Consider the following 27,065-nt stretch of genomic DNA (forward strand, 5'->3'; position numbering starts at 1 on the left):
CTTCCTATTGGTTAAATTTCGCGTCTGTAGCATGTCATCTTCGTGGTGTAGCAATTTTAATGGCCAGTAGTGTATTACTTTTGAGTTACTCTCCGTTCCGTTCAACTGCTGTCCGAAGTTATTTGGCGTGCCTGACAGACTTGAAATGTCTTCGGCCAACCTTTAAGTTTTAATGTCTTCTCTCTTTCGAGATTTCTCATTTATTTTTGTTTCATAGTTTGGTCCGTGCACAGATATGGGTAGGCTACATCCCTTCTTATCACTGTTGTCAAATGCTACGAGGAACTTTCAATAAGAAATGCAACACATTTTTTTCGGTTGGAAAGAGCGGAATTTTCCGTGGGATGCTGTGAAATATTCCCGCTTCAACCCCTATGGCTTCGTGAAAGCACGATAGGTGGTAGCGTTAAACGTAGCCTTCGAAACGCCGTCTGTGACGGAGGTGCGTTCCAAACGTTTAGTTATGAGTGAGTTTCTTTAACTGGAAAACCAGAGCATCGTGAGCGGTTCTAGGCGCTATAGTCTGGAACTGAGCGACCGCTACGGTCGCAGGTTCGAATCCTGCCTAGGGCATGGATGTGTGTGCTGTCCTTAGTTTAGTTAGGTTTAAGTAGTTCTAAGTTCTAGGGGACTGATGACCTCAGATGTTAAGTCCCTTAGTGCTCAGAGCCATTTGAACCTTTTTTTTTTGTTGTTCGCGGTTGAAAAAAAAAATGCATCTGCCTGAAATCGGTCTTTTTCACGTACCAGGTTTTTTCTTTCGGAAGACGAGTTATTGTACCAGTGCTTGGGAGGAAACACACAAAATTCAAATGAAAGTTTGAACGCGTGTGTTTGGAAGTTAGCCCCCAAGCATTTGCATTCTGGTGCGAAGACTGTGGAGATTGCGACTTTCCTGGTAGTGAGCAGCTTCAACGAAGGGTATTCAGCAATTCTGAATACCGTGACAACGATGGACGTCACCCTGGGACTCTATTCGACGCAGTTCGCCAAGCATTCGGACAACCACCGGATCCAAGCGGCCGGAAACCGCTTGTCACCGGCCGTACGAGCGGCTCTGGAGCAGCGCAGGATGGCCCAGATCGAGCAGAATGCCCTCTATGAGGAAGAGCAAGGAACTGTTTATGGACCCGGAATAGCAGATTGAACGTAAGTTGTGTAAGTAGGCTGTTTAGGTTTTTATGTTGGTGACGCCACGTAGCGCTCTGTATGAAAATCCCTGACTGCGCTGTGTGCAGTCTGTGGCTGATATGCATTGTTTGGAATATTTGCTATTGTGGTGTTGGGCAGCTGGATGTGAACAGCGCGTAGCGTTGCGCAGTTGGAGGTGAGCCGCCAGAAGTGGTGGATGTGGGAAGAGAGATGGCAGAGTTTTGAGAGCGGATGATCTGGACGTGTGTCCGTCAGAAAAAATTGTAAGACTGGATGTCATGAACTGATGTATATATGATGACTTTTGAGTATTATAAAGGTAGATACATTGTTTATTCTCTCTCAAAATCTTTCATTTCCTAGCTACGCCTATCAGTAGTTAGCGCCTTCCGTAGTTAGAATCTTTTATTTAGCTGGCAGTATTGGCGCTCGCTCTATTGCAGTAGCTCGAGTAATGAAGATTTTTGTGAGGAGAGTGATTCATGAAAGGTATAAGTTGTTAGTCAGGGCCATTCTTTTGTAGGGATTTTTGAAAGTCAGATTGCGTTGCCTTAAAAATATTTTGTCACTTTATTGATGGTCAGAATAAGTAAAGAGAGAAATGACTGAGTACGGTCAGTTTTACTGAGCTGTCTCTATATCAAATAACGTAGAAGTTAACCAGCACAGTAATTTATGATTTTTCTAAAGGGACGTTTCAGATGCATAATATTGCATTTATATGTACTAAAAACTTCAAATGCATTTTTCTCGAAATGACTTTTTATTATTGGCTGTATGGTAACTTCCAATCTACTGAACCGATTGGCTTGATTCTTTGTTTCCGACGAAGCTAACTAAATTGTCTAGGAGTTGTGCAACTTTTATTCCGATCCATCAACTACAATTATTTTTACTTGGCCGACGAAGTCGATAAATAGATGAAAAAAACATTATTTTTTCAAGTGGACGCCATTTTGTTTGCTATGGTCCAAATAACTTAAGCGAGGTACAACTCCTAAAGAATAATATATACTTCGCTAACGTTAATTCAGTTTTGATTTCAAACGAGCCGGCTGACCTGTTAGACACTGTACGTGGAGGTCTACATCGACATTTTGTTTCGTTCCGACGGCACTTCCGCCTTTGGTCTTCGACATTTCCGGTCAAAAAAACTCCAGTTTGCAGAGGAAATATCAATAACCATTTTGATGAACTTTGACATTGACATCTATAAGACATCCCGAGAAAAGAAAACCTCAAAACATCTTTTTTTCGGGCCAAAGATAGTAAACCTACCCTTAAGAGCAACGAATGACAATCTGCTCTTTTGTCGAACATCGTCACAGGCAATGAAATGTGGGTTCATCAGTTTCAACCAGAAACAAAACGCCAGTCCATGGAGTGGCGCTACACCACCTCTCCTCTGAAGAAAAAATTCAAAGCCGCTCCCTCAGGCGGTAAAGCCATGGAGAAGGCCTTCTGGGACTCCTTCATGGTGCAACAAACTACTCTGAAGTGTGTACCATGCGTTCGTCGCCACAAAAATGAAAACGAACTTCTCCTTTTCCGTGACAACGCAAGGCCTCACACGACTCTCTGCACCCGAGAGTGGGTTACAAGACTTCACTGGACTGTTCTTCTTCATCCGCCTTGCAGCCCGGATCTCGAAACTTTCGACTTCCAGCTGCTTGTCCCAATGAAGGATGTACCCCGCAGGAAGCAGTACGTGGGTGATGGAGAGGTTATTGGTGTAGCAAGACGTTGGATCCGACATCGAGCAGTATAGTGGTACCGTGCGGACATTCAGGCCCTCCCAAGAAGGTGGCGTAAAGCCGTCACAGTGAACGGAGATTATGTTGAAGATGACAGTTTTGTAACCACAGGATGGGAAATAATATGATGTATTGAAATCTTGAATAAAACCAACTGCTTTCATACAAAAACATGTGTTGCGTTACTTGTTGGACTCCCATCGTAATTCCCTTTCTTGTCCCTCGACTCTTATAGCTGCAGTCTGGTTTGTGTACAAGTAGTAGATAATCTTCTGCACCCTGTATTTTATCCTTGAAACATTCAGAATTTCAAAGAGTATATTCCAGTCAACATTGCTAACATATTCTCTAAACCTATAAACGTAGGCTTACCTTTGCCCAACCTATCTTTTAAGATAAGCCATATGATCAACACCGTCCCGTATGTTCCTACATTTCTTTGAAACCCAAACCGATCTTTCCTAAAGCTGGCTTCTGCCAATTTTTTCTTTCTTCTGGCAGTAATTCCCGTTAGCATTTTGCAACCACGACACAGAGTCGGTACTATCCCCACCTGTCAGCACCTACAATTGGAATTATCACCTACAATTGGAATTATCACCTACAATTGGAATTATCACCTACAATTGGTATTATCACCTACAATTGGTATTATCACCTACAATTGGTATTATCACCTACAATTGGAATTATCACCTACAATTGGAATTATCACCTACAATTGGAATTATCACCTACAATTGGAATTATCACCTACAATTGGAATTATCACCTACAATTGGAATTATCATGTTCTTGTTTAAGCCTGCCTCATATGTCTTGAGTATGGAACAGTTTTGTTATGGCTCAGTGGGTCGCCTATTCCAAGGTCTTGTTTCGACTTAAGTCCGGTGATCCGTCAAGTCTTCTCGCAGTGTCATATCCGGCATCCCATTTCCATCTACTTGTTCCACCCTTTCTATAATATGGCTTTCTTTTTCGAGTCCATTGTACATTTCTTCCCATTTTGAGTATCCATTTGTTATGTTAAAGTATGCTAATTCCATACATTCAAGACAAGCAACTTGTAACTTATCAGCAGCGACTAAATTTATATAAATGACTCACTTTATTTATTGTAATACGTACCTGAATACGAGGATGCTGGGATAACATGTATATGGCGCCTTCTGCTATATCTTCCGGTTCCAAGATGGCCAAATCACTCGCTTCCCTCACTTCTTTTGGTACATCTTGGCTGATTCTAATAATTCCTTCCGTTTTCACTAAACCAGGAGATATTTCCTACAACACAATGTATTGTAAATGCATTATCACATCTAGGAAGATATTTTCTAATACACAAAGGATTAATAATAGTTGAAACAGGTGGCATGGTTCGAAACGTTGTTTTCCAGCCTTTTTCGCGAATATAATTCTTTCAATTCACCAGTAAATCGTTATGACGAACGTATACACAACGACCCAGGTACAAAAATATTACATCTAAAGCACATGTCTTAAATGCTTGTGTGCCACAGTTAATTGTATAAGTGCGTGCTGTCCGTATTCAGACACTTCGTACATCCTCCAACAAATAATAAGGATAAAAAAGATACAATACGTCATCCACTGCAACACACATAAGTGTACAGGGTGATTCGATGATAATGTTACATACTTTCAGAGGTGATGGAGGAGTGCATCAGAAACGTCCAGTAAGCATGGGTTCTAAAGTGCCTACCCCAGGAGCTATGAGCACCCGTTCATCTTTGCTAGTGTGAAACACATCTCTTCTACTGAACAAGTAGTGTAAGCATTTTGAGCACATATTCACTAGACGATTGTTTTCTTGTTTTGGTCCAAAAATATGCAAAGCAAAGAGCTTGAGGGAGAAGACGTCCACTGTCACTGGGATCAGAAAGATTTTCGATTATAACTTTAGATTCGTTCGTTTAGCTCAGATTGACACTTTTACCCTTCTTCTATGCCTGAAATGTTTTTAACATCATCACGAAATCAACCTGTATATATCTCACTCACTTTGCATGTTATGAACTGCATGCAGTCTAAGATATCTTTCTATTTTACACAAGTCATCCACGCAGCATGTAAAGTGACACTAGCACTGAGATAATCTTATGAAGGAGAGGATCGGATGGTACGCTACTGACAAATTTAATGAAACAAGTTTAGCTGTTTGAAGATGGGCAATATGTAGCTTCGTGACAGTATTTCTGTCTGGTTGCGGTCACAAAAGTGAAGTGTACAACACTCCCATTGATATACTGTAACTGAAGCACTGGAGCAGCGAACTGTATAGTGTTGTTAAGATTTTAAGAGATGATCAAGAGGTGTTTGAAAGAATCCGTAACACACCACAGAGGCTACTGCAATGTTGCATCCAAATTCGAGATATACATCCGTTAACAGGCACGCGTGTACAATGAACAGTAACATGAAATTAAATCATGGCAAGCGAGGATGAAATCTGAACCCAGTTAGAAGGGGGACTCGATAAAATGAATAGCATTTGAATCACGTTTGTTACGACTAGGAAAATAGTTCATAGTTAAGTCAGCGGCTGCTCATGCCCTCACATTCGCAGTTCTCTCGCAAACAGCTCGTTTGGCACTCATTTATTGCTGGAAAGTCTTTCCTTCTATTACTGTGTACTTTGTCCCATGTCTGTTTTCATTACTAATTATGATATTCCCTATATACACAGCAAGACGAAAACAGGTGAAGTACCCAAAAGGGGAGCAAGAAATGAAATGAAACTTCACAGATTGAGAGCGTATGTGATTAAAGAATTGAGTGAGATTCACAATGGACTTGGTACTAGCCGGTGTGGCCAAGCGGCTCTAGGCGCTGCAGTTTGGAACCATTTTTGAGGAGACTATTCTTTGCCGCTGAATGACTGGGGGAATTCATAAAATCAATGTCCAAACATCGGACGCTGGAGGCCACACTTAGAGGAGCGACATACGTCTCAGGTAGACCCTCACGAATGAGCAGAACCTCCGATTTGGAAAAGTTAAGAGAACTGCCCGATGTCTCCCCAAGTCAGAGCCGTGCGAACGTCGTCTTCATTGTGGAGGTAGCGGGCTAGATTGTCAGCAAGAATACAGTATCGTGTAAAGTGGGCAGCCCTGTCGGACAGAGCGCTCGATCGCAAGAGGGGCAGTGAGGCGACGATTACAGAGTATCCTTCAAGTCGCCCCACTCAAGGGCCGCATTACCACTGTTACTATACTAGCCGGAAAACCCATGTGTGGTCGCCACGATCGAATGTCTGACTGAAGTCAAGCGATGCTAATGCGCCATGTGAATGCTGCGACCGCGCGAGCGCGACCATGCCACTGCAACGGCAAGGGGCCGTATGGATGTTGTTGTCACCTCTCAACGAAGTCCGATCAAGGAAGGTGACGTATCTTCCTGCCTTCTTGAGTCGTGAGGCCAACAAACGGGTAAATTTTTTTATGTCACTGTTGAGTAGAGTTATGGGCCAGTAATCCGTGATCGCCCATGTGGCTTAGGGACCAGGATTATGACCCCCTCAAGGACGGTGGCCGGGATCGTCGTCGTTCACGACAGATGGACGTCCAAGCAGATACCAAAAGATAACTAAAACACTTGTAAAATTCGAGGAGGTGGCCGTCAGATCCAGTGGTCTTGTTGGCAGCTCCCACCTTGATAGCATCTAGGAGAGTCTGTAAACACATCGTGTGGCACTTCGAAGGGGAGCTCAAAGACCCGAATGGTTCGAAGACCCAAACCAGCGTGATCTATCGTTACCTGTCCAAGATGGCCGTCAGAATGCTTGTACTTGAGTCCGTGTTCGTGTTGTCGAACTACCTCAGTACACACTTCCTCCATCTTCATCTTAATAAAAACGATACTTGGGGGTCCAGACGTACCTCTTCGCGAATGAATTGTTCAATTTCATAAGCGCGTGGTCGTGCGTGCTCAGCTTGGAAAGTTACTTTAAGTGACGCTCGGAGTAACAGTGCGCCATGACGTGCAGTACTAATGGACGCTACACATCACGAAAATACCGCGACGGGGAAGTAAACAATTACGGTGCGCTGGCCGGTGCGTGGAGTCAGTCCGGACGCTGCTACGGCCGAAATGCGACTGACTTGAACACGTGCCCCTTTCTTAATAGGCAGGTATGCTAGCCATTACACCACAACACTGTAGCTAACGTAGCTGCACGGGCTACCCCAGTCCAATGCCGTCCCTGACATAAGCTTCAGTTCACATCTTCAGCTTCTTTTTCCCTTCTTAGATTGTCACCATTGCCGACGCTCTCCGGCATCAGAATAGCAACCCGGCGTTGGACGAATGGGGAAATCATGCTCGTACTTAAATTGGAAAGTCCACATAGATAACATTGTGGGGAAGGAGAAACGAGGAGTGCGCTTTGTTGGCAGAACACTTAGAAGATGAGACGAACCTCCTAAACAGACACCCTACATTACACTTGTCAATCCTGTGCTGGAATATTGCTACTCGGTGTGGGATCCTTATCAGATAGGATTGACGGAGGACATCGAAAAAGTGCAAAGAAAGGCAGCCCGTTTTGTCTTATCGCGCAATAGGGGTTAGAGTGTCACTGATATGATATTCGAATTCGGGTGGGAGTCACTGAAACATAGGCGGTTTTATTTGCGGCGAGATCTATTCACGAAATTTCAATCACCAGCTTTCTCTTCCGAATGCGAAAATATTTTGTTGACACCCACCTACGTAGTGAGAAATTATCATCCTAATAAAATAAGAGAAATCAGAGCTCCAACGGAAAGATTTAGGTGTTCCTTTTTCCCACACGCCATTCGAGAGTGGAATGGTAGAGAAGTAGGATGAAAGTGGTTCGATGAACCTTCTGCCAGGTACTTAGGTGTGAATTGCAGAGTAACCATGTAGATGTAGATGTACCTCACGCTTAGGTGAGATACAGATCAAATATAATTAAATTTTCCTTGAGACATTAATTGATTTCCTCAGCTTCCATTTCCTCAGCTTCCACCATTATTGTAGATAAAGATGAGACTAAAATGACTCGAGAAAATTTAACTGTATCAGATCTGTAGATCTCCTACAGCTGAGATACAAGTGTGATTTCCCCATTACGTGCAACGCTGGGGTGCCATTCCTATACTGGAAAACCTCGCCAGTAGTGCTGATCTGAGCCGATGTAACATGAAATTTGTGTTAGGGAGGGCACTGGACTAAGGTAGTCCATGCAGCTGCGTTAGGTACAATGCTGTGGTGGTATAATGGCTTGTATACCTGCCTAGTAAGCAAGGAGACCTGGGTTCAATTGCCGCCCACCCCACAAATTTTGATCCATTTCATCAGCTTCCATCATTATCGTATACAGGGTGTTACAAAAAGGTACGGCCAAACTTTCAGGAAACATTCCTCACACACAAATAAAGAAAAGATGTTATGTGCACATGTGTCCGAAAACGCTTAATTTCCATGTGAGAGCTCATTTTAGTTTCGTCAGTATGTACTGTACTTTCTTGATTCACCGCCCGTTGGCCCAATTGAAGGAAGGTAATGTTGACTTCGGTGCTTGTCTTGACATGCGACTCATTGCTCTACAGTACTAGCATCAAGCACATCAGTACATAGCATCAACAGGTTAGTGTTCATCACGAACGTGGTTTGGCAGTCAGTGCAATGTTTACAAAAAAAGGCGGAGTTGGCAGATGCCCATTTGATGTATGGATTAGCACGGGGCAATAGCCGTGGTGCAGTACGTTTGTATCGAGACAGATTTCCAGAACGAAGGTGTCCCGACAGGAAGACGTTCGAAGCAATTGATAGGCGTCTTAGGGAGCACGGAACATTCCAGCCTATGACTCGCGACTGGGGAAGACCTAGAACGACGAGGACACCTGCAATGGACGAGGCAATTCTTCGTGCAATTGACGATAACCCTAATGTCAGCGTCAGAGAAGTTGCTGCTGTACAAGGTAACGTTGACCACGTCACTGTATGGAGAGTGCTACGGGAGAACTAGTTGTTTCCATACCATGTACAGCGTGTGCAGGCACTATCAGCAGCTGATTGGCCTCCACGGGTACACTTCAGCGAGTGGTTCATCCAACAATGTGTCAATCCTCATTTCAGTGCAAATGTTCTCTTTACGGATGAGGCTTCATTCCAACGTGATCAAATTGTAAATTTTCACAATCAACATGTGTGGGATGACGAGAATCCGCACGCAATTGTGCAATCACGTCATCAAAACAGATTTTCTGTGAACGTTTGGGCAGGCATTGTTGGTGATGTCTTGATTGGGCCAATGTTCTTCCAACTACGCTTAATGGAGCACGTTATCATGATTTCATACGGGATACTCTACCTGTGCTGCTAGAACATGTACCTTTACAAGTACGACACAACATGTGGTTCGTGCACGATGGAGCTCCTGCACATTTCAGTCGAAGTGTTCGTACACTTCTCAACCGCCGGCCGCGGTGGTCTAGCGGTTCTAGGAGCTCAGTCCGGAACCGCGCGACTGCTACGGTCGCAGGTTCGAATCCTGCCTCGGGCATGAATGTGTGTGATGTCCTTAGGTTAGTTAGATTTAAGTAGTTCTAAGTTCTAGGGGACTGATGACCACAGATGTAGTGCTCAGAGCCATTTGAACCATTTTTTTTAACACATCTCAACAACAGATTCGGTGACCGATGGATTGGTAGAGGCGGACCAATTCCACGGCCTCCACGCTCTCTTGACCTCAACCCTCTTGACTTTCATTTATGGGGGCATTTGAAAGCTCTTGTCTACGCAACCCCGGTACCAAATGTAGAGACTATTCGTGCTCGTATTGTGGACGGCTGTGATACAATACGACATTCTCCACGGCTGCATCAGCGCATTAGGGATTCCATGCGACTGAGGGTAGATGCATGTATCCTCGCTAACGGAGAACGTTTTGAACATTTCCTGTAACAAAGTGTTTGAAGTCACGCTGGTACGTTCTGTTGCTGTGTGTTTCCATTCCATGATTAATGTGATTTGAAGAGAAGTAATAAAATGAGCTCTAACATGGAAAGTAAGCGTTTCCGGACACATGTCCACATAACATATTTTCTTTATTTGTGTGTGAGGAATGTTTCCTGAAAGTTTGGGCGTACCTTTTTGTAATACCCTGTATAAACAGCTATGTTTGTAGTGTTACTGCGGCCGGGAAGCATGGATTGCTGAAGAATGGCATCACATTGTTTTCAGCAGTAAATCTTCAGTGTGCACTGTCGCGAATGACCATCTTCATCAGTGAGTGTGGTGGCGTTCTGGGGGAGGTCCTAAGGTCGTGTCATTCCTGGAGCCATGGAGGGGACTTCAGGTCTCGGCTAATAATTATTGAAGGAACTCTAATGGCACAATACTACATCATAGACGTCCTGCATCCTCATATGTCACCTGCCATCTGGCGGTATTGTACTGCCATTTATCAATAGAGAATGCTCGTCTTAACATGGCTGTCTTTTGGCATGGCGTGTGAACTGTCTGCATTATGTGTAGGTATACCCATGGCCAGAAACTTCACCAGATCTGTCCCCTATTGCATGTGCTTGGGGACAGTTGAGATGTCAACTCCATTCCAGTGCCCGTATACAGGGTACCAAACACCAGTTAAAACAATTGTGGGCCAGCTTGTCTCAAGAGAAGACACAGTGGCCTTATGACGCCATTTCCAACTGAATTAATGCAGGCACCGAGGCGAGAGGAGATGCAATGTCACACTGATAACCGAGTGCATAGTACCAAGTTCAAAAATGGTTCAAATGGCTCTGAGCACTATGGCACTGAACATCTGAGGTCATCAGTCCCCTAGAACTATAGACCTACTTAAACCTAACCTAAGGACAGCACACACATCCATGCCTGTGGCAGGATTTGAACCTGCGACCGTAGCGGTCGCACGGTTGCAGACTATAGCGCCGAGAACCGCTCGGCCACCCTGACCGGCGATGTCTCTTCGAAACGATCAGGGCTACCTTCTGGACCATCAGCTTAGATTCCTGGACTTGCGCAATACGTGAATGTTTACCACGCCTCACGCATCCTCCATGAGGCACAAGTCTTCCCGGTTCCGATTACCCTCGTGCGTCGTATGTTGAAGGCGCTGGGATCCTTTGTTTGTACCGGGATGTTATTTAAAGTTCCATACTCCTCCCTTGCCCTCCCACGGGAGTGTGATTGAGTGGGCTTATGCCATGTGCCAGACAGGGTTATGGCACTTTTTGGTAGCTCCCAACTGAAATTCTGGTGTGCCCCCCCCCCCTCCCCCGAACCTGACCGGACTGCTTATGCATGAATATGCGCCAGTCTCCATGTCAGCCGCAGTCTTGTTATCAAACATTCCATCCCCCCCCTTTTATCACTTTCGGCACTTCTTTCTTGAATTAAGTCACATCCTGCACTCCTTACCCCTTGCACATGTACTTCAGACAAGCACTGTACAAGACACATTATAAGTGTGTCGAACTCCCAAACCCAGAGAACACAAGTTTCCATAGATCATGTGGCGTCGTGTGTGGAAAGCGCTGCATGCTGGTTATCTCGACACCAGCGTCCAGTCCGCCTGGTATATCACCGTCAATGGCAAACATGTCAACCAGTTTCGTTTGCACCGCATCCGCCTCGCTGACACGCTCTTTTGTGTTCACTGTGGTGTGGAGGACACAGACGCTGATCGATTCTCATGTTGTCCGTCGTCTGACGTCTGGAGGCTCGCTCGCCCGACAGACACCTGCTCAGATCACTTTCCTGTCGCTTTTATTCCCGGATGTGATTCATTACCCCGCAACTAAAACTAACTCTGTGAATTGGATACGCGGTCATACGGTCCGCTACCTTTTCGGCCCCGATGAGAAATCAGAACAAGGTTACTGGACGTACCTTAACGATCGACCCTGTGCAGTTGTTCGCATCCCCAGATACAAGTAGTTCTTTTCCAATTTTCTACGGAGCGCCTTTCATGACCCGCCTTCTAGCTGGAACGTCCAGGCCATGAGGTGCTGATGCTTTTTTTACTGACGTGTTCTGAACGCACTACAAACGGAATCTCCATAAAATTTCGAGACACGTTTAGATTTTCCGCCAATTTGAAGGCGCTAGCGAGTCCTAGAATTCTGATACATAGACTAAAATAATGAAAAAAATTAATTAATTAATTAACAAATACAAAAATAAAAAATAAAAAACAACAACATCAATAAAAGAACCAGAATGAGATCTGCACTCTGCAGCAGAGTGTGCGCTGATATGAAACTTCCTCACAGATTAAAACTGTGTGCCGGACCGAGACTCGAACTCGGGACCTTTGCCTTTCGCAGGCAAGTGCTCCACCAAGTGAGCTACCCAAGCACGACTCAGGCTCCGTCCTCTCATTCTGGAAACATCCCCAAGGCTGTGGCTAAGCCATGTCTCCGCAGTATCCTTTCTTTCAGGAGTGCTTGCATGGTTCGCAGGGTAGCTTCTGTAAAATTTGGAAGGTAGGAGACGAGATACTGGCGGAAGTAAAGCTATGAGGAAGGGGCGTGAGTCGTGCTTGGGTAGCTCACTTGGTAGAGCACTTGCTCCCCAAAGGCAAAGGTCCCGAGTTCGAGTCTCGGTCCGGCACACGGTTTTAATCTGCCAGGAAGTTTCATCAATAAAAGAAATTCCGTAAAAAATATACATACAGAAAATGCAATGAAATAAATTTAAAAAAAAGCCCATACATAACTACTTTCATTTTCATCGCTACTCTCTATGTTCTTGCCCCCTATTTTCTTGCTTTTCTACAACCTTGTAGTAATAGGTTAGTTGTTTTGGGATAGGCGTAGATAGGCGCCAACGCCTGAAGAAGTGCTTTTTTTTTGTTAGGACACAAGTGGCGTTGGCAAGTAGAGATCTTCCTGTAGTGTCCCTTTCCCGTCCAGGGGCGGGAAAAATAAACTGCATGGGAAACGGAGAACGCAGGTGCCAAACTAACTTAGGGTTTGTTACTCTTCTCGTTTATATTAGAAGAAAAACGTGTCAGGATTATAAGTTAAAAAAAAGTGGTCAGTGTGACGGATTGGCTGCTGGTAGATCCGGGTTCGATTCCCGGTACTGTCAGGGATTTTTTCTTAGTTGGAGGACTGGAACGGGGTGGATTCAGCGTCGTAACGCCACTGAGAACCTGATTATCAGTAGCAGCACTAGATCTGCTAACCAGTCAACGGCCGACAGAGCGGTCCTTAGCCCTACACTCTGCGTCACGATGACGACGAGACTGACAAAGTGGTTGGTTGATTGGTTGGATTGTTGCTTGGTTGGTCGGTTTTCATTTAGCTCGTTCTTGTCAGAACGGCTGTGCTTACATCAGGCATTATTTATTTATTGCTACAATTACTAAACCCACAACCTTATTAGTTTAAACGCACTGTGTACTTAATAATGTCTTTAATAAGTTCACATTTAAAAAAATTGTTTCAGTATTTCCAAAAATTCACAAACGACAGTAATTCAAAAACTTGAAATGGTAAGTAATAACATGAACCAAATACAAAAAATTAATAGAATGGAAATCCTCTTCAGTTTCTAGCGATTTCTTATTTGCTGCATGTCCGGTTTCGGAGCCTAGAGCTTCATCTTCAGGTGCCAGCAATTAATTATGGAAACATAAACTTTTGGCGGCCGGTCCAGTCACTCACGGGAGAAGGAGGAGGAGGGGGGGGGGGTCATGCCCAATTCAAATAAACGCATGGGAACAACCGCGGCGCCCACCTCTACAGCACTACACGGAAGTCATCTGAGAATGAAGTTTTGGGCTTCGGAGACGGTTTTGCGGTGAATGAGAGGTTGCTGGCAACTGCAGCGGTTTTTTTTTATTTTGTTAACATGTTCCTCAGCTGAAGATGTGCGGCTGACCAAATATTTTGCCAAAAATATCTGTTTTCTTGATACGACTCGTGAAAAAAAAGGTCCCGGTAACCTCACGAATTTTAATTCATTTCTTCAGCTTCCTTCAAATGTCTCGAGGAAAATTAAATCAGATCTACAGCTACTTGTGTTGTGGTGTCAACAGCACCATTTCATGGGATAGTAGCTGCCTTGTCCGGCTGTTGCTAATCTCTGGGATGACAGACAGAGTTGCAGGGAGGAGCATTACCATGTTGTCAGATGGCAGGCACGGACGTCACAGGACTACAACGTGCCTGGAGCAGAATACGGTGATGCTCCATTGTGGTGGTCAGAAGTGGTCGGCTGGAACCTTTGCGACGAGTAGGCCTACCTACACGTTCCCATGCAGTCCACCATGGGGCCGCTGTCACATGCGACTGCCCCACAGATGTAGATATTACACGAGACGACCAGCTGGCGAAATGGAGACCGATAATAAAGCCTCTTTCAAACTCTGTCAGGTGCTGATAAGCGCTGTCTCACACGAGTACGCGACATCTGCGTGTCCTTCCCTTACGAGTACATATCCCACCGGTAACAACACAAAGCACGAATAAAACTAATGCACTTTGGCTGGCACTCTACCTGTCACAGGCAACTGTCATTATTTAAATATACACACCGATGGGTGTTTTCATTTCACGTGAGATACTCCAGTTGCTAGAGGTTTCATTTTATCTTGAAACTCAAGGCTGTAAAGCTGTGCTTGAGTCGACGTAATTGAATATTTCAACTTTGACTGTGATTGTGATTTTCGGCCAATTCATACAGTTTCGTTTAAGCATGGCACATTTTCGTCCAGGGCCGCATTACCTAGACTTTCTTCAAAACGAGTTTCCAGTGTTGCTAGGTTCCAGGATGGATATGTTCCTCCTGGAGCTTTTAATGTTCAGGTGATGCGTCATCTAAACTTAACATTTCCCATAAGACAGAGGGGCAGAAATGGTCACGTTACTTGGCCACCAAGGTCCCCTAACCATAACCCTTTAGGTTTTGCGGTTGGGGTGGTTAAGAGGAGAAGTCTGTAGAGGAAAATTAAACACAAGAGACGAACAGATCATTCACAATACAAAAAAAGTGGGCCTCATAAAAGAAAGCCAAGACTATTTGGGAAGAGCTAGACGTGGTGTTGTCAAGAGAGCTCGAAAGCCCATTGAAGTCTAGGGTGAAATTTATGAAGATCAAATTTTAACTTATTCATTTACCTTTACTTAATTCTGTGAGTATGCGTTTCCGTTACATTCTAACAGCTGTATCTCGGTAATGAATAAAAAATTGGACACATGTCATATAGACTATTTTGTTCGAAATAGTCTACGCTACCACCTCCGAAAATATTTACTATTACTCCTCAAACACTCACCCTGTCTACAAACGGTAAATCAACTTAAATTTGCATCCCATTTATTTTGCGAACCGTTCAAGATGTCCGAACGAGATATTTGGCTCTGAGCACTATGCGACTTAACTTCTGAGGTCATCAGTCGCCTAGAACTTAGAACTAATTAAACCTAACTAACCTAAGGACATCACACACATCCATGCCCGAGGCAGGATTCGAACCTGCGGCCGTAGCGGGCGCTCGGCTCCAGACTGTAGCGCCTAGAACCGCACGGCCACTCCGGCCGGCGCTGAACGAGATATTCTGAACATTATAGCACGCAGAGGAGCACGTAATTCTTTTACGTTTCTAATCCACGAAAGTCTCGTGTCAACTGAGATACTCAAGCATGTATGGCTCCCTTATTTATAAAATTAAACCGATATGCTATTTTAACAACATTTGAAGGCTGTTGGAAAGGCAAATACAGTGACATAACGGTTGTTACTGTTGTTGTTAACACTTCGCAAAAATGTCCGTGAAATGAGCTATGGGGAAGTAAAAACCTCCACGTGAAGCTCTTGTGCCATAATTACTTTTAAGAATACATATTTGATGCTTGTATCTCGGTGATTAACGCAGGTATGTTGCTCTGTAGCCGTCCGTAAGTCCGAAAGTGTTGCCAGTGTAGGATTGTGTGCAGGAACTAACCAATCGACTATATCTCAAAGTAAATGTCCGAAGGGTCCATGGCTTAGTGGGGTCTGTGCCACCCTCTAACCCTATCACCAGCTATTACCAACGAAATCGGGGCTCGCCCGACCAGGCCGCGGTTTTCTACTACTCTAAGGTCCAATCGATATGGTCACAAGCCCAAGCGAGGCGCTGCAAGCGATGTCAAGCTTTTAGTAAAGGCATGGCCGCTGCCGTAGCCCATTAACACTAAATTTTGCTGCACTGTCCTCCATTGATTTCTGCCGTTATTTCACAAAGAGCCGCTTGTCTATTAGCGCTGATAACTCTATACGCAAACGCTGCTGCTCTCGGTCGTCAAGTGAAGGCCGTCGGCCACAACGTTGTCCATGGTGAGAGATAATGCCCGAAATTTGATATTGTCGGCACACTCTTGACATTGTGAATCGCGGAATATTCAATTCCCTACCTATTACCGAAACAGAATACCCCACGCGTTTAGCGCCAACTACCATTAAGCACTCTGTCTTCAGGCCACGAGTGGCCAACAGGGACCATCCGACCGCCGTGTCATCCTTAATGGAGGATGCGGATAGGAGGGGCGTGGGGTCAGCACACCGCTCTCCCGGTCGTTATGATGGTATTCTTGACCGACGCCACTACTAACCGGTCGAGTAGCTCCTCAATTGGCATGACGAGGCTCAGTGCACCCAGAAAATTGGCAACAGCGCATGGCGGCCTAGATAGTCACCCATCCAAGTGCCGACCACGCTCGACAGCGCTCAGCTTTGGTGATCTCACGGGAACCGGTGTATCGACTGCGGCAAGGCCGTTGCCCTCCAACTACCATTCTGTGTTCATAATTGTGTAGGAAATCTTTTCACGTGGAGCACTTGAGTAGAAATGACAGCTCTGTCAATGCACTGTCCTTTTATTCCATATGTATTTGTGCATATCACTATCCCGTGGCTTTGGCAACTCAGTGTAACTATGCTATGTGCATCAACCGTCTTCACTTCTTGAAAATATAATAATCGCCTCACTTATTCTTTGTGGTGACAGCTAATTACTACTAATACCGTATTCCAGTGTTATACAAGGCTACATTGCTCTTGCAGATCAAGCAAACATTTTAATAAGATCACAATATTGAAGAAGAATGCTTACAAAGCATCACACTAACGATTAATGTCACGGCAAAATTTATGGCAAAGTGGACAACAAGTTTTTACACTCCTGGAAATTGAAATAAGAACACCGTGAATTCATTGTCCCAGGAAGGGAAAACTTTATTCACACATTCCTGGGGTCAGATACATCACATGATCACACTGACAGAACCACAGGCACATAGACACAGGCAACAGAGCATGCACAATGTCGGCACTAGTACAGTGTATATCCACCTTTCGCAGCAATGCAGGCTGCTATTCTCCCATCGAGACGATCATAGAGATGTTGGATGTAGTCCTGTGGAACGGCTTGCCGTGCCATTTCCACCTGGCGCCTCAGTTGGACCAGCGTTCGTGCTGGACGTGCAGACCGCGTGAGACGACACTTCATCCAGTCCCAAACATGTTCAATGGGGGACAGATCCGGAGATCTTGCTGGCCAGGGTAGTTGACTTACACCTTCTAGAGCACATTGGGTGGCACGGGATACATGCGGACGTGCATTGTCCTGGTGGAACAGCAAGTTCCCTTGCCGGTCTAGGAATGGTAGAACGATGGGTTCGATGACGGTTTGGATGTACCGTGCACTATTCAGTGTCCCCTCGACGATCACCAGAGGTGTACGGCCAGTGTAGGAGATCGCTCCCCACACCATGATGCCGGGTGTTGGCCCTGTGTGCCTCAGTCGTATGCATTCCTGATTGTGGCGCTCACCTGCACGGCGCCAAACACGCATACGACCATCATTGGCACCAAGGCAGAAGCGACTCTCATCGCTGAAGACGACACGTCTCCATTCGTCCCTCCATTCACGCCTGTCGCGACACCACTGGAGGCGGGCTGCACGATGTTGGGGCGTGAGCGGAAGACGGCCTAACGGTGTGCGGGACCGTAGCCCAGCTTCATGGAGACGGTTGCGAATGGTCCTCGGCGATACCCCAGGAGCAACAGTGTCCCTAATTTGCTGGGAAGTGGCGGTGCGGTCCCCTACGGCACTGCGTAGGATCCTACGGTCTTGGCGTGCATCCGTGCGTCGCTGCGGTCCGGTCCCAGGTCGACGGGCACGTGCACCTTCCGCCGACCACTGGCGTCAACATCGATGTACTGTGGCGACCTCACGCCCCACGTGTTGAGCAATTCGGCGGTACGTCCACCCGGCCTCCCGCATGCCCACTATACGCCCTCGCTCAAAGTCCGTCAATTGCACATACGGTTCACGTCCACGCTGTCGCGGCATGCTACCAGTGTTAAAGACTGCGATGGAGCTCCGTATGCCGCGGCAAACTGGCTGACACTGACGGCGGCGGTGCACAAATGGTGCGCAGCTAGCGCCATTCGACGGCCAACACCGCGGTTCCTGGTGTGTCCGCTGTGGCGTGCGTGTGATCATTGCTTGTACAGCCCTCTCGCTGTGTCCGGAGCAAGTATGGTGGGTCTGACTCACCGGTGTCAATGTGTTCCTTTTTCCATTTCCAGGAGTGTATTTGAAGCTTACTCGCGCGCAACTGACTGCGAGGAAGCAGCATTATCGCTGACGTCTCTCTATTCCTTGATCTAAGAGAGCTTCGGTTCGATGTTAACTATTGTAAAATGATATAGTCTAGCTTCTGATCGTAATGAGTATGGGCGAATGTATTACGGCTTCAGAGAGAAGGCATTATTGCCTGACCGCTATCTTTAATTGAAAGTCATTTTCCGATTTTGTACGAGAATAGTAAGCCAATGAACCAGTTTGTCGGCAGCACAGACAAGGTGTGTATTGCGTAAATTATTCTCCACATTGTGGTTTCACATTTTCAAATATTTGTGCACGCCTAAGAGACATTTCTTTGGACTCTGGAAGCTCGAACCGGCAAACTCTATACGGTCATTAATTTAAAAACTTTTACATAAATCCAGATTCCTAGAGATTCAGCACGCAGTTCGACGACCGGCAGAGACAATGAGTACAGCTTATAGTTAGCGTGCAGTAGCAGGTCTCTATTCTACCATGCACAATCCCCTGAACATAAACGTCACCTAGTGAGATCTTTTGGTTATTTATTCATTTCAATGACCTAAACCCTTTTCTTAGAGAGGCTGAATTCTAAAGAACTGACTGCTTGAATCATTAATAATAATAATAATAATAATAATAATAATAATAAAATCAAAGCAGTAATTAAATGAATAATAATAATGATAATAATAAAAGCAGTTCATTGAGGTTACTTTTTGTCTCTGAAAGGATATTTTCAACACAGATCTCCAGACAATAACTGGGTTCTGGGTGAAATAATAATCATTACATTTCAGTAAAATTATAACGATTTACCCTTTACGTGAGAGGGAGTTACATCAGCTAATTCTAATCCCTGTGCTGACATGAAATATCAGTATTCATAGGTATGGTCCCTAGCACAAAGCCTTCAGTTTTATCAACAGTAGGCGCCACAACGTTCCATATGAAGTAAGCCTTACTAATAAGAAAAATTATAGTTACAGGCTTGAGAGTGTGGTGTTCAACACGGTATACGGTGATACTCTGGACCACAGAAAGTGATGTCATCCCTATGCTTCCTGCAGACACGGTCCCTGCATAGCACTTACCCCGACTCGTATCTTGCTGCCTTTTTCTACCAGGTCCTTCCGCAGTCCCTCCAGCAGAGCCTTTACAGCGTGTTTGCTGGCGCAGTACATGGCGAAAGAACTGCGCGTGGGCAGCACGTGTCCGATCAGACTGAAAACAAGGAAGCAGCGTATTACAGGATGCGCTGTCTATACACTAAGAGGGACAGACAAAAAGAAGAAAAGCTGTACTATACGTCTACTGAGAAATTGTTTCTCGTACGAGTTGGTGGATTCAGAGTACTATTAATTACTTTTCGAATTCAAATCTAACAAATTTTCCGATTTGATTTACAACATATGGGCTAGATTACGGGAGTTATTTTTAACACAAAATGCCTTGACAATTTGTAAGTAGGCTGTTTAGGTTTTTTTATTGGTAACGCCACGTAGCGCCCTGGATGAAGATCACTGGCTGTGCTGTGTGCAGTCTGTGGCTTGTTGGCATTGTTGTAATACTCGCCATTGTAGTGTTAGGCAGCTGGATGTAAACAGCGCGTAGTGTTGCGCAGTTGGAGGTGAGCCACCAGCAGTGTTGGATGTGGGGAGAGAGATGACGGAGTTTCGAAATTTGTAAGACTGGATGTCATGAACTGATATATATATAATATGACTTTTGAACAAGATTGAGGTAAATACATTGTTTGTTCTCTATAAAAATCTTCCTTTTGCTAACTATGCCTATCAGTAGTTAGTGCCTTCAGAAGTTTGAATCTTTTATTTAGCTGGCAGTAGTGGCGCTGGTATTGCAGTAGTTCGAGTAACGAAGATTTTTGTGAGGTAAGTGATTTGTGAAAGGTATAGGTTAATATTAGTCAGGGGCATTCTTTTGTAGGGATTTTTGAAAGTCAGATTGCGTTGCGCTAAAAAAATATTGTGTGTCAGTTTAAGCACAGTCATGTGCAATTTTTCTAAGGGGACGTTTCAAATTCCTGGAGTCATCTTAGGTAATACACACTGTCCATAGTATATTCGCCGCCTGTACGGTAACTGGACCGTCATCGGCCGAATCTGGCACATAAAGAGTCATTTGCTCACCTCAATATCTATTTTATCCATAGACGGAATTTGTCAGTTACACATCATCTCCTCCCATTACGGTAAATTACGATGATAGCTGAGGGAAGAGTTCGGCAATAAGTGTAGTGGACATACGTGACTGGTGAGATAGACTCCTCCTGTCAACCACTGGCCACATTCCTCGAAGTCCGAGGTTCGACATCGTTGAGCTAGAGTGCATGCAGAGTAACGTGGCCCGTATAAGCTCAATCGGCATGGTACGCATGGAGAGAGCAGTAGTGGTGCGGGTTACGGAAGGGCGCTACACGGGAATTGCTGGGCTGTGTAGTGAAAGTGGCGTTCTCAATTGAAGCCAACGCTCATATTTTGCGGTGCGGATCGTGCCACGACAACAACAAGTTCCACGACACAGTGATCCACTTATCGTCCCAAAGGCACAAAGCTGACGGCACAGTGGTGTGCACACCTACCCACACATTGCAGTAAAATGACAGTAACGATTCGTCGACGCATTACTGCCACAGCCGTCAGACAGCCAACCAAACGGTGATCAGGGCTTTACTTATACTCTCACATGAAGCAACGAAGTGAGCCCCCACCCCCTCCCCCAACAGCAATAGGACGTGCAGGATATAATAGCTATGCGCAGTTTTCGTTCAAAGCGCTGGTCGAGCACATTGTTCGGAAGGGGAGACAGAGAAGTGTTTGCCACCTTTCGGCCAGTGGGCGATGACCGAATCGACGTGCACGCGCTGCAGTTTTTCTCAAACGATTTTACAGGAACTATTCGATTTAAAAAAAATTTTACGTGGATGTAAGACACTGCGCGTAAATACACTCCTGGAAATTGAAATAAGAACACCGTGAATTCATTGTCCCAGGAAGGGGAAACTTTATTGACACATTCCTGGGGTCAGATACATCACATGATCACACTGACAGAACCACAGGCACATAGACACAGCCAACAGAGCATGCACAATGTAGGCACTAGTACAGTGTATATCCACCTTTCGCAGCAATGCACGCTGCTATTCTCCCATGGAGACGATCGTAGAGATGCTGGATGTAGTCCTGTGGAACGGCGTGCCATGCCATTTCCACCTGGCGCCTCAGTTGGACCAGCGTTCGTGCTGGACGTGCAGACCGCGTGAGATGACACTTCATCCAGTCCCAAACATGCTCAATGGGGGACAGATCCGGAGATCTTGCTGGCCAGGGTAGTTGACTTACACCTTCTAGAGCACGTTGGGTGGCACGGGATACATGCGGACGTGCATTGTCCTGTTGGAACAGCAAGTTCCCTTGCCGGTCTAGGAATGGTAGAACGATGGGTTCGATGGGTTTGGATGTACCGTGCACTATTCACTGTCCCCTCGACGATCACCAGAGGTGTACGGCCAGTGTAGGAGATCGTTCCCCACACCATGATGCCAGGTGTTGGCACTGTGTGCCTCGGTCGTATGCAGTCCTGATTGTGGCGCTCACCTGCACGGCGCCAAACACACATACGACCATCATTGGCACCAAGGCAGAAGCGACTCTCATCGCTGAAGACGACACGTCTCCATTCGTCCCTCCATTCGCGCCTGTCGCGACACCACTGGAGGCGGGCTGCACGATGTTGGGGCGTGAGCGGAAGACGGCCTAACGGTGTGCGGGACCGTAGCCCAGTTTTATGGAGACGGTTGCGAATGGTCCTCGGCGATACCCCAGGAGCAACAGTGTCCCTAATTTGCTGGGAAGTGGCGGTGCGGTCCCCTACGGCACTGCGTAGGATCCTACGGTCTTGGCGTGCATCCGTGCGTCGCTGCGGTCGACGGGCACGTGCATCTTCCGCCGACCACTGGCGACAACATCGATGTACTGTGGAGACCTCACGCCCCACGTGTTGAGCAATTCGGCGGTACGTCCACCCGGCCTCCCGCATGCCCACTATACGCCCTCGCTCAAAGTCCGTCAACTGCACATACGGTTCACGTCCACGCTGTCGCGGCAAGATACCAGTGTTAAAGACTGCGATGGAGCTCCGTATGCCACGGCAAACTGGCTGACACTGACGGCGGCGGTGCACAAATGCTGCGCAGCTAGCGCCATTCGACGGCCAACACCGCGGTTCCTGTTGTGTCCGCTGTGCAATGCGTGTGATCATTGCTTGTACAGTCCTCTGGCAGTGTCCGGAGCAAGTATGTTGGGTCTGACACACCGGTGTCAATGTGTTCTTTTTTCCATTTCCAGGAGTGTAGAAAAAGTTTGCAATGAAAAATACGGGTCGCTATGATTTTGTGCTTGGTGCGTATCGCATAATATGTTACTGCATATGAAATATAGATTACTTATTGAACAGGTGGAGATCTGTGTCATCAGTCTCGTAGCGCTCATTTGCGATCACACCGCACCAGCGATAAAGCCAGAGCAAAATATCCACATAATTCCTCACATTTCATACATGGTGCAACATATTAAAATGACATTTTAGCAAATGGTAGCACACAAAGAGGAGAGTATTTTGCCATATGTTTATTATGCAAAACTTCATTATCTACCGTATTATTCCACTAACTACAGATTATTCGATGAAAGAATGTTATTTTTAAGGGCCGTCGATAGCTGGTGAAACGAGAAATGCTATGAGTTTTGGAACAACATAAGTGGCCATTACGCGTTGCACCAAGGATGTGCTTTTTCATAGCCGGCCCCGGTGGTCTCGCGGTTCTAGGCGCGCAGTCCGGAACCGTGCGACTGCTACGGTCGCAGGTTCGAATCCTTCCTCGGGCATGGATGTGTGTGATGTCCTTAGGTTAGTTAGGTTTAAGTAGTTCTAAGTTCTAGGGGACTGATAACCACAGCAGTTGAGTCCCATAGTGCTCAGAGCCATTTGAACCATCTGAACCATTGCTTTATCATAATATGCTGACCTTCCTTTATCTCATTTCTACACTTAATAAATCATTGTTTCAGAATTCTCTCGCAGTTCCGTATGCACAAGATGTTAGTAAGCTGAGACTGTGTAAACTCCGCTGAGCTTTGGCGAAAAAAGCAAATTTTAACATGGAAACAAGACAAATGTGTAGTTTTTACTCAAAATTCCCCACTCGAAAACCAGGGGAGTGAGCACAATGTCACCTCAATAACATGTTGTGCAGACGCATTTGCAAGAGAATTCTGAAACAGTGGTTTAGTAAAGAGGAACTGAAGAAAAGTAAGGTCACTAGCTTATGAAAAATCACATCCTCTGTGCAAAAATAAACATGTTATCTCTATACGTACATTGTCCCCAAACCTATAGCATTTCTGATTTCACCAGTTATCTACGCCACTTAAAAATAATGTTCTTTCATTAGAAAAGTCTATAGTCAGTGAGTGGAACGACATGGTAGTTTTGCGTAATAGCCATATGGCAGTTTGCACCCTATCCTTTCCCAACGTGTCATTTCGATATCTCAAAACACTTATGAAATATGAGAAATCGTGTGGATATTTCACTCTAGCTTATCGCTGGCGCGCACGATTACACATCCACCTACTTCCTCTCACACTACTTCACGACTGCCAATCAGCGTTAACTACGAAGTGTAATAGTTGTGCCCTCTATGGGCTACCTATTAAGGTTTTTTTTATCTAAAATATAAATAAGTTTTACTCATACTAACTATCTGTTAATCAGACATTTTAAATGAATCAATTTTATGTTATTAGTGTATTTCATATTTTTTATACTTTGACGATAGCCTCTTATTATGAACGTTGATTGTCAGTTGTAAAGTAGTGTGAGAGGAAGTAGGCGGAGAACCATCAGTTGACTTCGTAGCAGCTGAAGAGAGCTCCGCCTACCATCCTCCAAGGGAGCCATGGGTATAATAAGTTTTATTTTATCTTGTTAAAATTTAGTCGTCATTAGACACTTTTCATTTTATTTTAAGATAGTTTCTACTATTTTCTAAAATTTATTCACAAGTCTGATGATGGTTATATAAATATAACCGAAACCGGTCACCTGTGTTATTGAGACATAAGTGTTGTGATCAAGACTGAAGTTTCGTTAAAATATATTAATCTATTGATCACTGTATTCCAAAAGTGTTCACCAAAATTGTATCATTGAAAAGAGCTTGTGCCTGTATTTCTACGTCCGCCTGGCCAAATAAACTGCGAAGGAAAAGCTAAGGATTTTTGGACTTGTTGGGGTTTTCCCAACTGTAACAGAAGCATGTAATGGTAAGCATGTGAAACAGATAGCATCCACAAAACTAGAAGTTTGTTCTCCAACTACAAATGATATTTTTCGATTGTGCTTCTTGTCATGATTGATGCCCATTACAAGCTCTTGCTTGTTGATGTGGATTTGTATAATAAAGAAGGTGTTAGAAGGTGGTAGAGAATGAAACTACAGCATCTTCACCACAGTATCTCCCTTGTTCAAGGATCTTGCTACCACATGTGATAGAAGGTGTGAAGCCTTTAGGTTGTGCGAACACGTCACGAAAAAGTACTGCAATAAGGGTGTGTTTGAACCGAATAGACCGAAAAGAGCTCCAGAAAAGAGTTTCAGAACAGTAGCGCCATTTTTAGTACTTACAGCTCTCCATAAATACAAAAACTGAAACTGCAAATTGGATAACGTTGTGCGTAGCTGTTTACACAATATACTCAAGGAGAAATATTTGTTCGTACACGCAAGAGGCACTGATTGGTTGAAAACCTCAGGAGTTTCCAACGGAAAACATGATTCCTGTAGCAGGCAGAAGCAGATTTGCTCAATACCAGACATTGCAAGTGAAGAGATCCTGTCAAAGATTACTTCAGTAGCAGAACTTAGGTTTTCTGTCGATGTTTAGAGAACTGATGAAGCGTAATTAACTTGTCAACTTTCTTTCTTCCCGACACATAAATATTTCTTAAGTGTTTGCGTTAGTCTTTTTTTGTAATTACAGTAATTTAATGTAATAACATACTGAGATATTAACAGTAATCCCGTATTTTGAATCTGATGACAAGGCTGTGTTATGCAGGGTGACTCAAAAAGAATACCACAACTTTAGGAATTTAAAACTCAGCAACGACAAAAGGCAGAGCTAAGCACTATCTTTCGGAGAATTAAGGGAGCTATAAAGTTTCATTTTGTTGTACATTTGTTCGCTTGAGGCGCTGTTGACTAGGCGTCAGCGTCAGTTGATGCTAAGATGGCGACCGCTCAACAGAAAGCTTTGTGTGTTATTGAGTACGGCAGAAGTGAATCGACCACAGTTGTTCAGCGTGCATTTCGAACGAAGCATGCTGTTAAACCTCCTGATAGGTGGTGTATTAAACGTTGGTATAAACAGTTTACAGAGAATGGGTGTTTGTGCAAAGGGAAAAGTTCTGGACGGCCGAGAACTAGTGATGAAAATGTAGCACGCATCCAGCAAGCATTTGTTCGCAGCCCAGGAAAATCGACTCGCAGAGCTAGCAGAGAGCTGCAAATTCCACAATCAACTGTATGGAGAGTCCTACGAAAAAGGTTAGTTATGAAACCTTATCGTCTGAAATTGGTTCAAGCACTGTCTGCTGCTGATAAGATTAAAAGAATCAATTTCTGTGATTTTATCCTTGCTCAAATGGAAACAGATGAATCTTTCGTTTCAAAGATTGTGTTTAGTGATGAAGCAATTTTCCGCACTAACGGGAAAGTCAACCGTCACAATGTCTGTATATGGGGCACTGAGAATCCGCGGGAAACAACTCAGTATGAACTTGACTCGCCTAAGGTGAACGTTTTCTGTGCCATTTCAGCCAATCTTTCTTCGAAAGTGCTACTGTAACTGGACTACAGTATCTGGAGATGTTAGAGAATTGGCTGTTCCCTCAGCTCGAACAAGAAGCACAACAATTCATATTTCAGCAGGATGGAGCGCCACCACACTGGCACTTATCTGTCCATAACTACCTGAACGTCAACTACCAAAGGCGATGGATCGGCCGCCAGGCAGCCCGTGACAGAGCACTTCATCACTGGCCTCCAAGAAGCGCTGATCTTACCCCCTGCGATTTTTTCTTATGGGGGGTATGTTAAGGATATGGTGTTTCTGCCACCTCTCCCAGCCACCATTGATGATTTGAAACGAGAAGTAACAGCAGCTATCCAAACTGTTACGCCTGATATGCTACAGAGAGTGTGGAACGAGTTGGAGTATCGGGTTGATATTGCTCGAGTGTCTGGAGGGGGCCATATTGAACATCTCTGAACTTGTTTTTGAGTGAAAAAAACCTTTTTAAATACTCTTTGTAATGATGTATAACAGAAGGTTATATTATGTTTCTTTCATTAAATACACATTTTTAAAGTTGTGGTATTCTTTTTGAATCACCCTGTATTTAGTTAGGATTGTGGAGCAGCGCGTTACCTGTAACGCTGTTACTATACTCTGTTCA

The 27,065-nt window shown here is 44.9% G+C and overlaps 1 protein-coding gene across 1 annotated transcript in view; it reads right to left on the reverse strand.

The window, feature by feature from the left end:
* Positions 1-27,065, reverse strand: part of LOC126336367 (farnesol dehydrogenase-like) — a 100,414-nt gene that overhangs the window by 5,285 nt on the left and 68,064 nt on the right. The window contains exons 5-6 of the mRNA XM_049999973.1: positions 19,617-19,746; positions 4,035-4,190 (exon numbers count right to left, since the gene is read on the reverse strand). Of these exons, the coding sequence (XP_049855930.1) occupies positions 4,035-4,190; positions 19,617-19,746 (286 nt within the window). The remainder of the gene's footprint in view (positions 1-4,034; positions 4,191-19,616; positions 19,747-27,065) is intronic.

The sequence above is a fragment of the Schistocerca gregaria genome, chromosome 2 (genome assembly GCF_023897955.1).
Source record: "Schistocerca gregaria isolate iqSchGreg1 chromosome 2, iqSchGreg1.2, whole genome shotgun sequence".
Classification (NCBI taxonomy): Eukaryota; Metazoa; Arthropoda; class Insecta; order Orthoptera; family Acrididae; genus Schistocerca; species Schistocerca gregaria.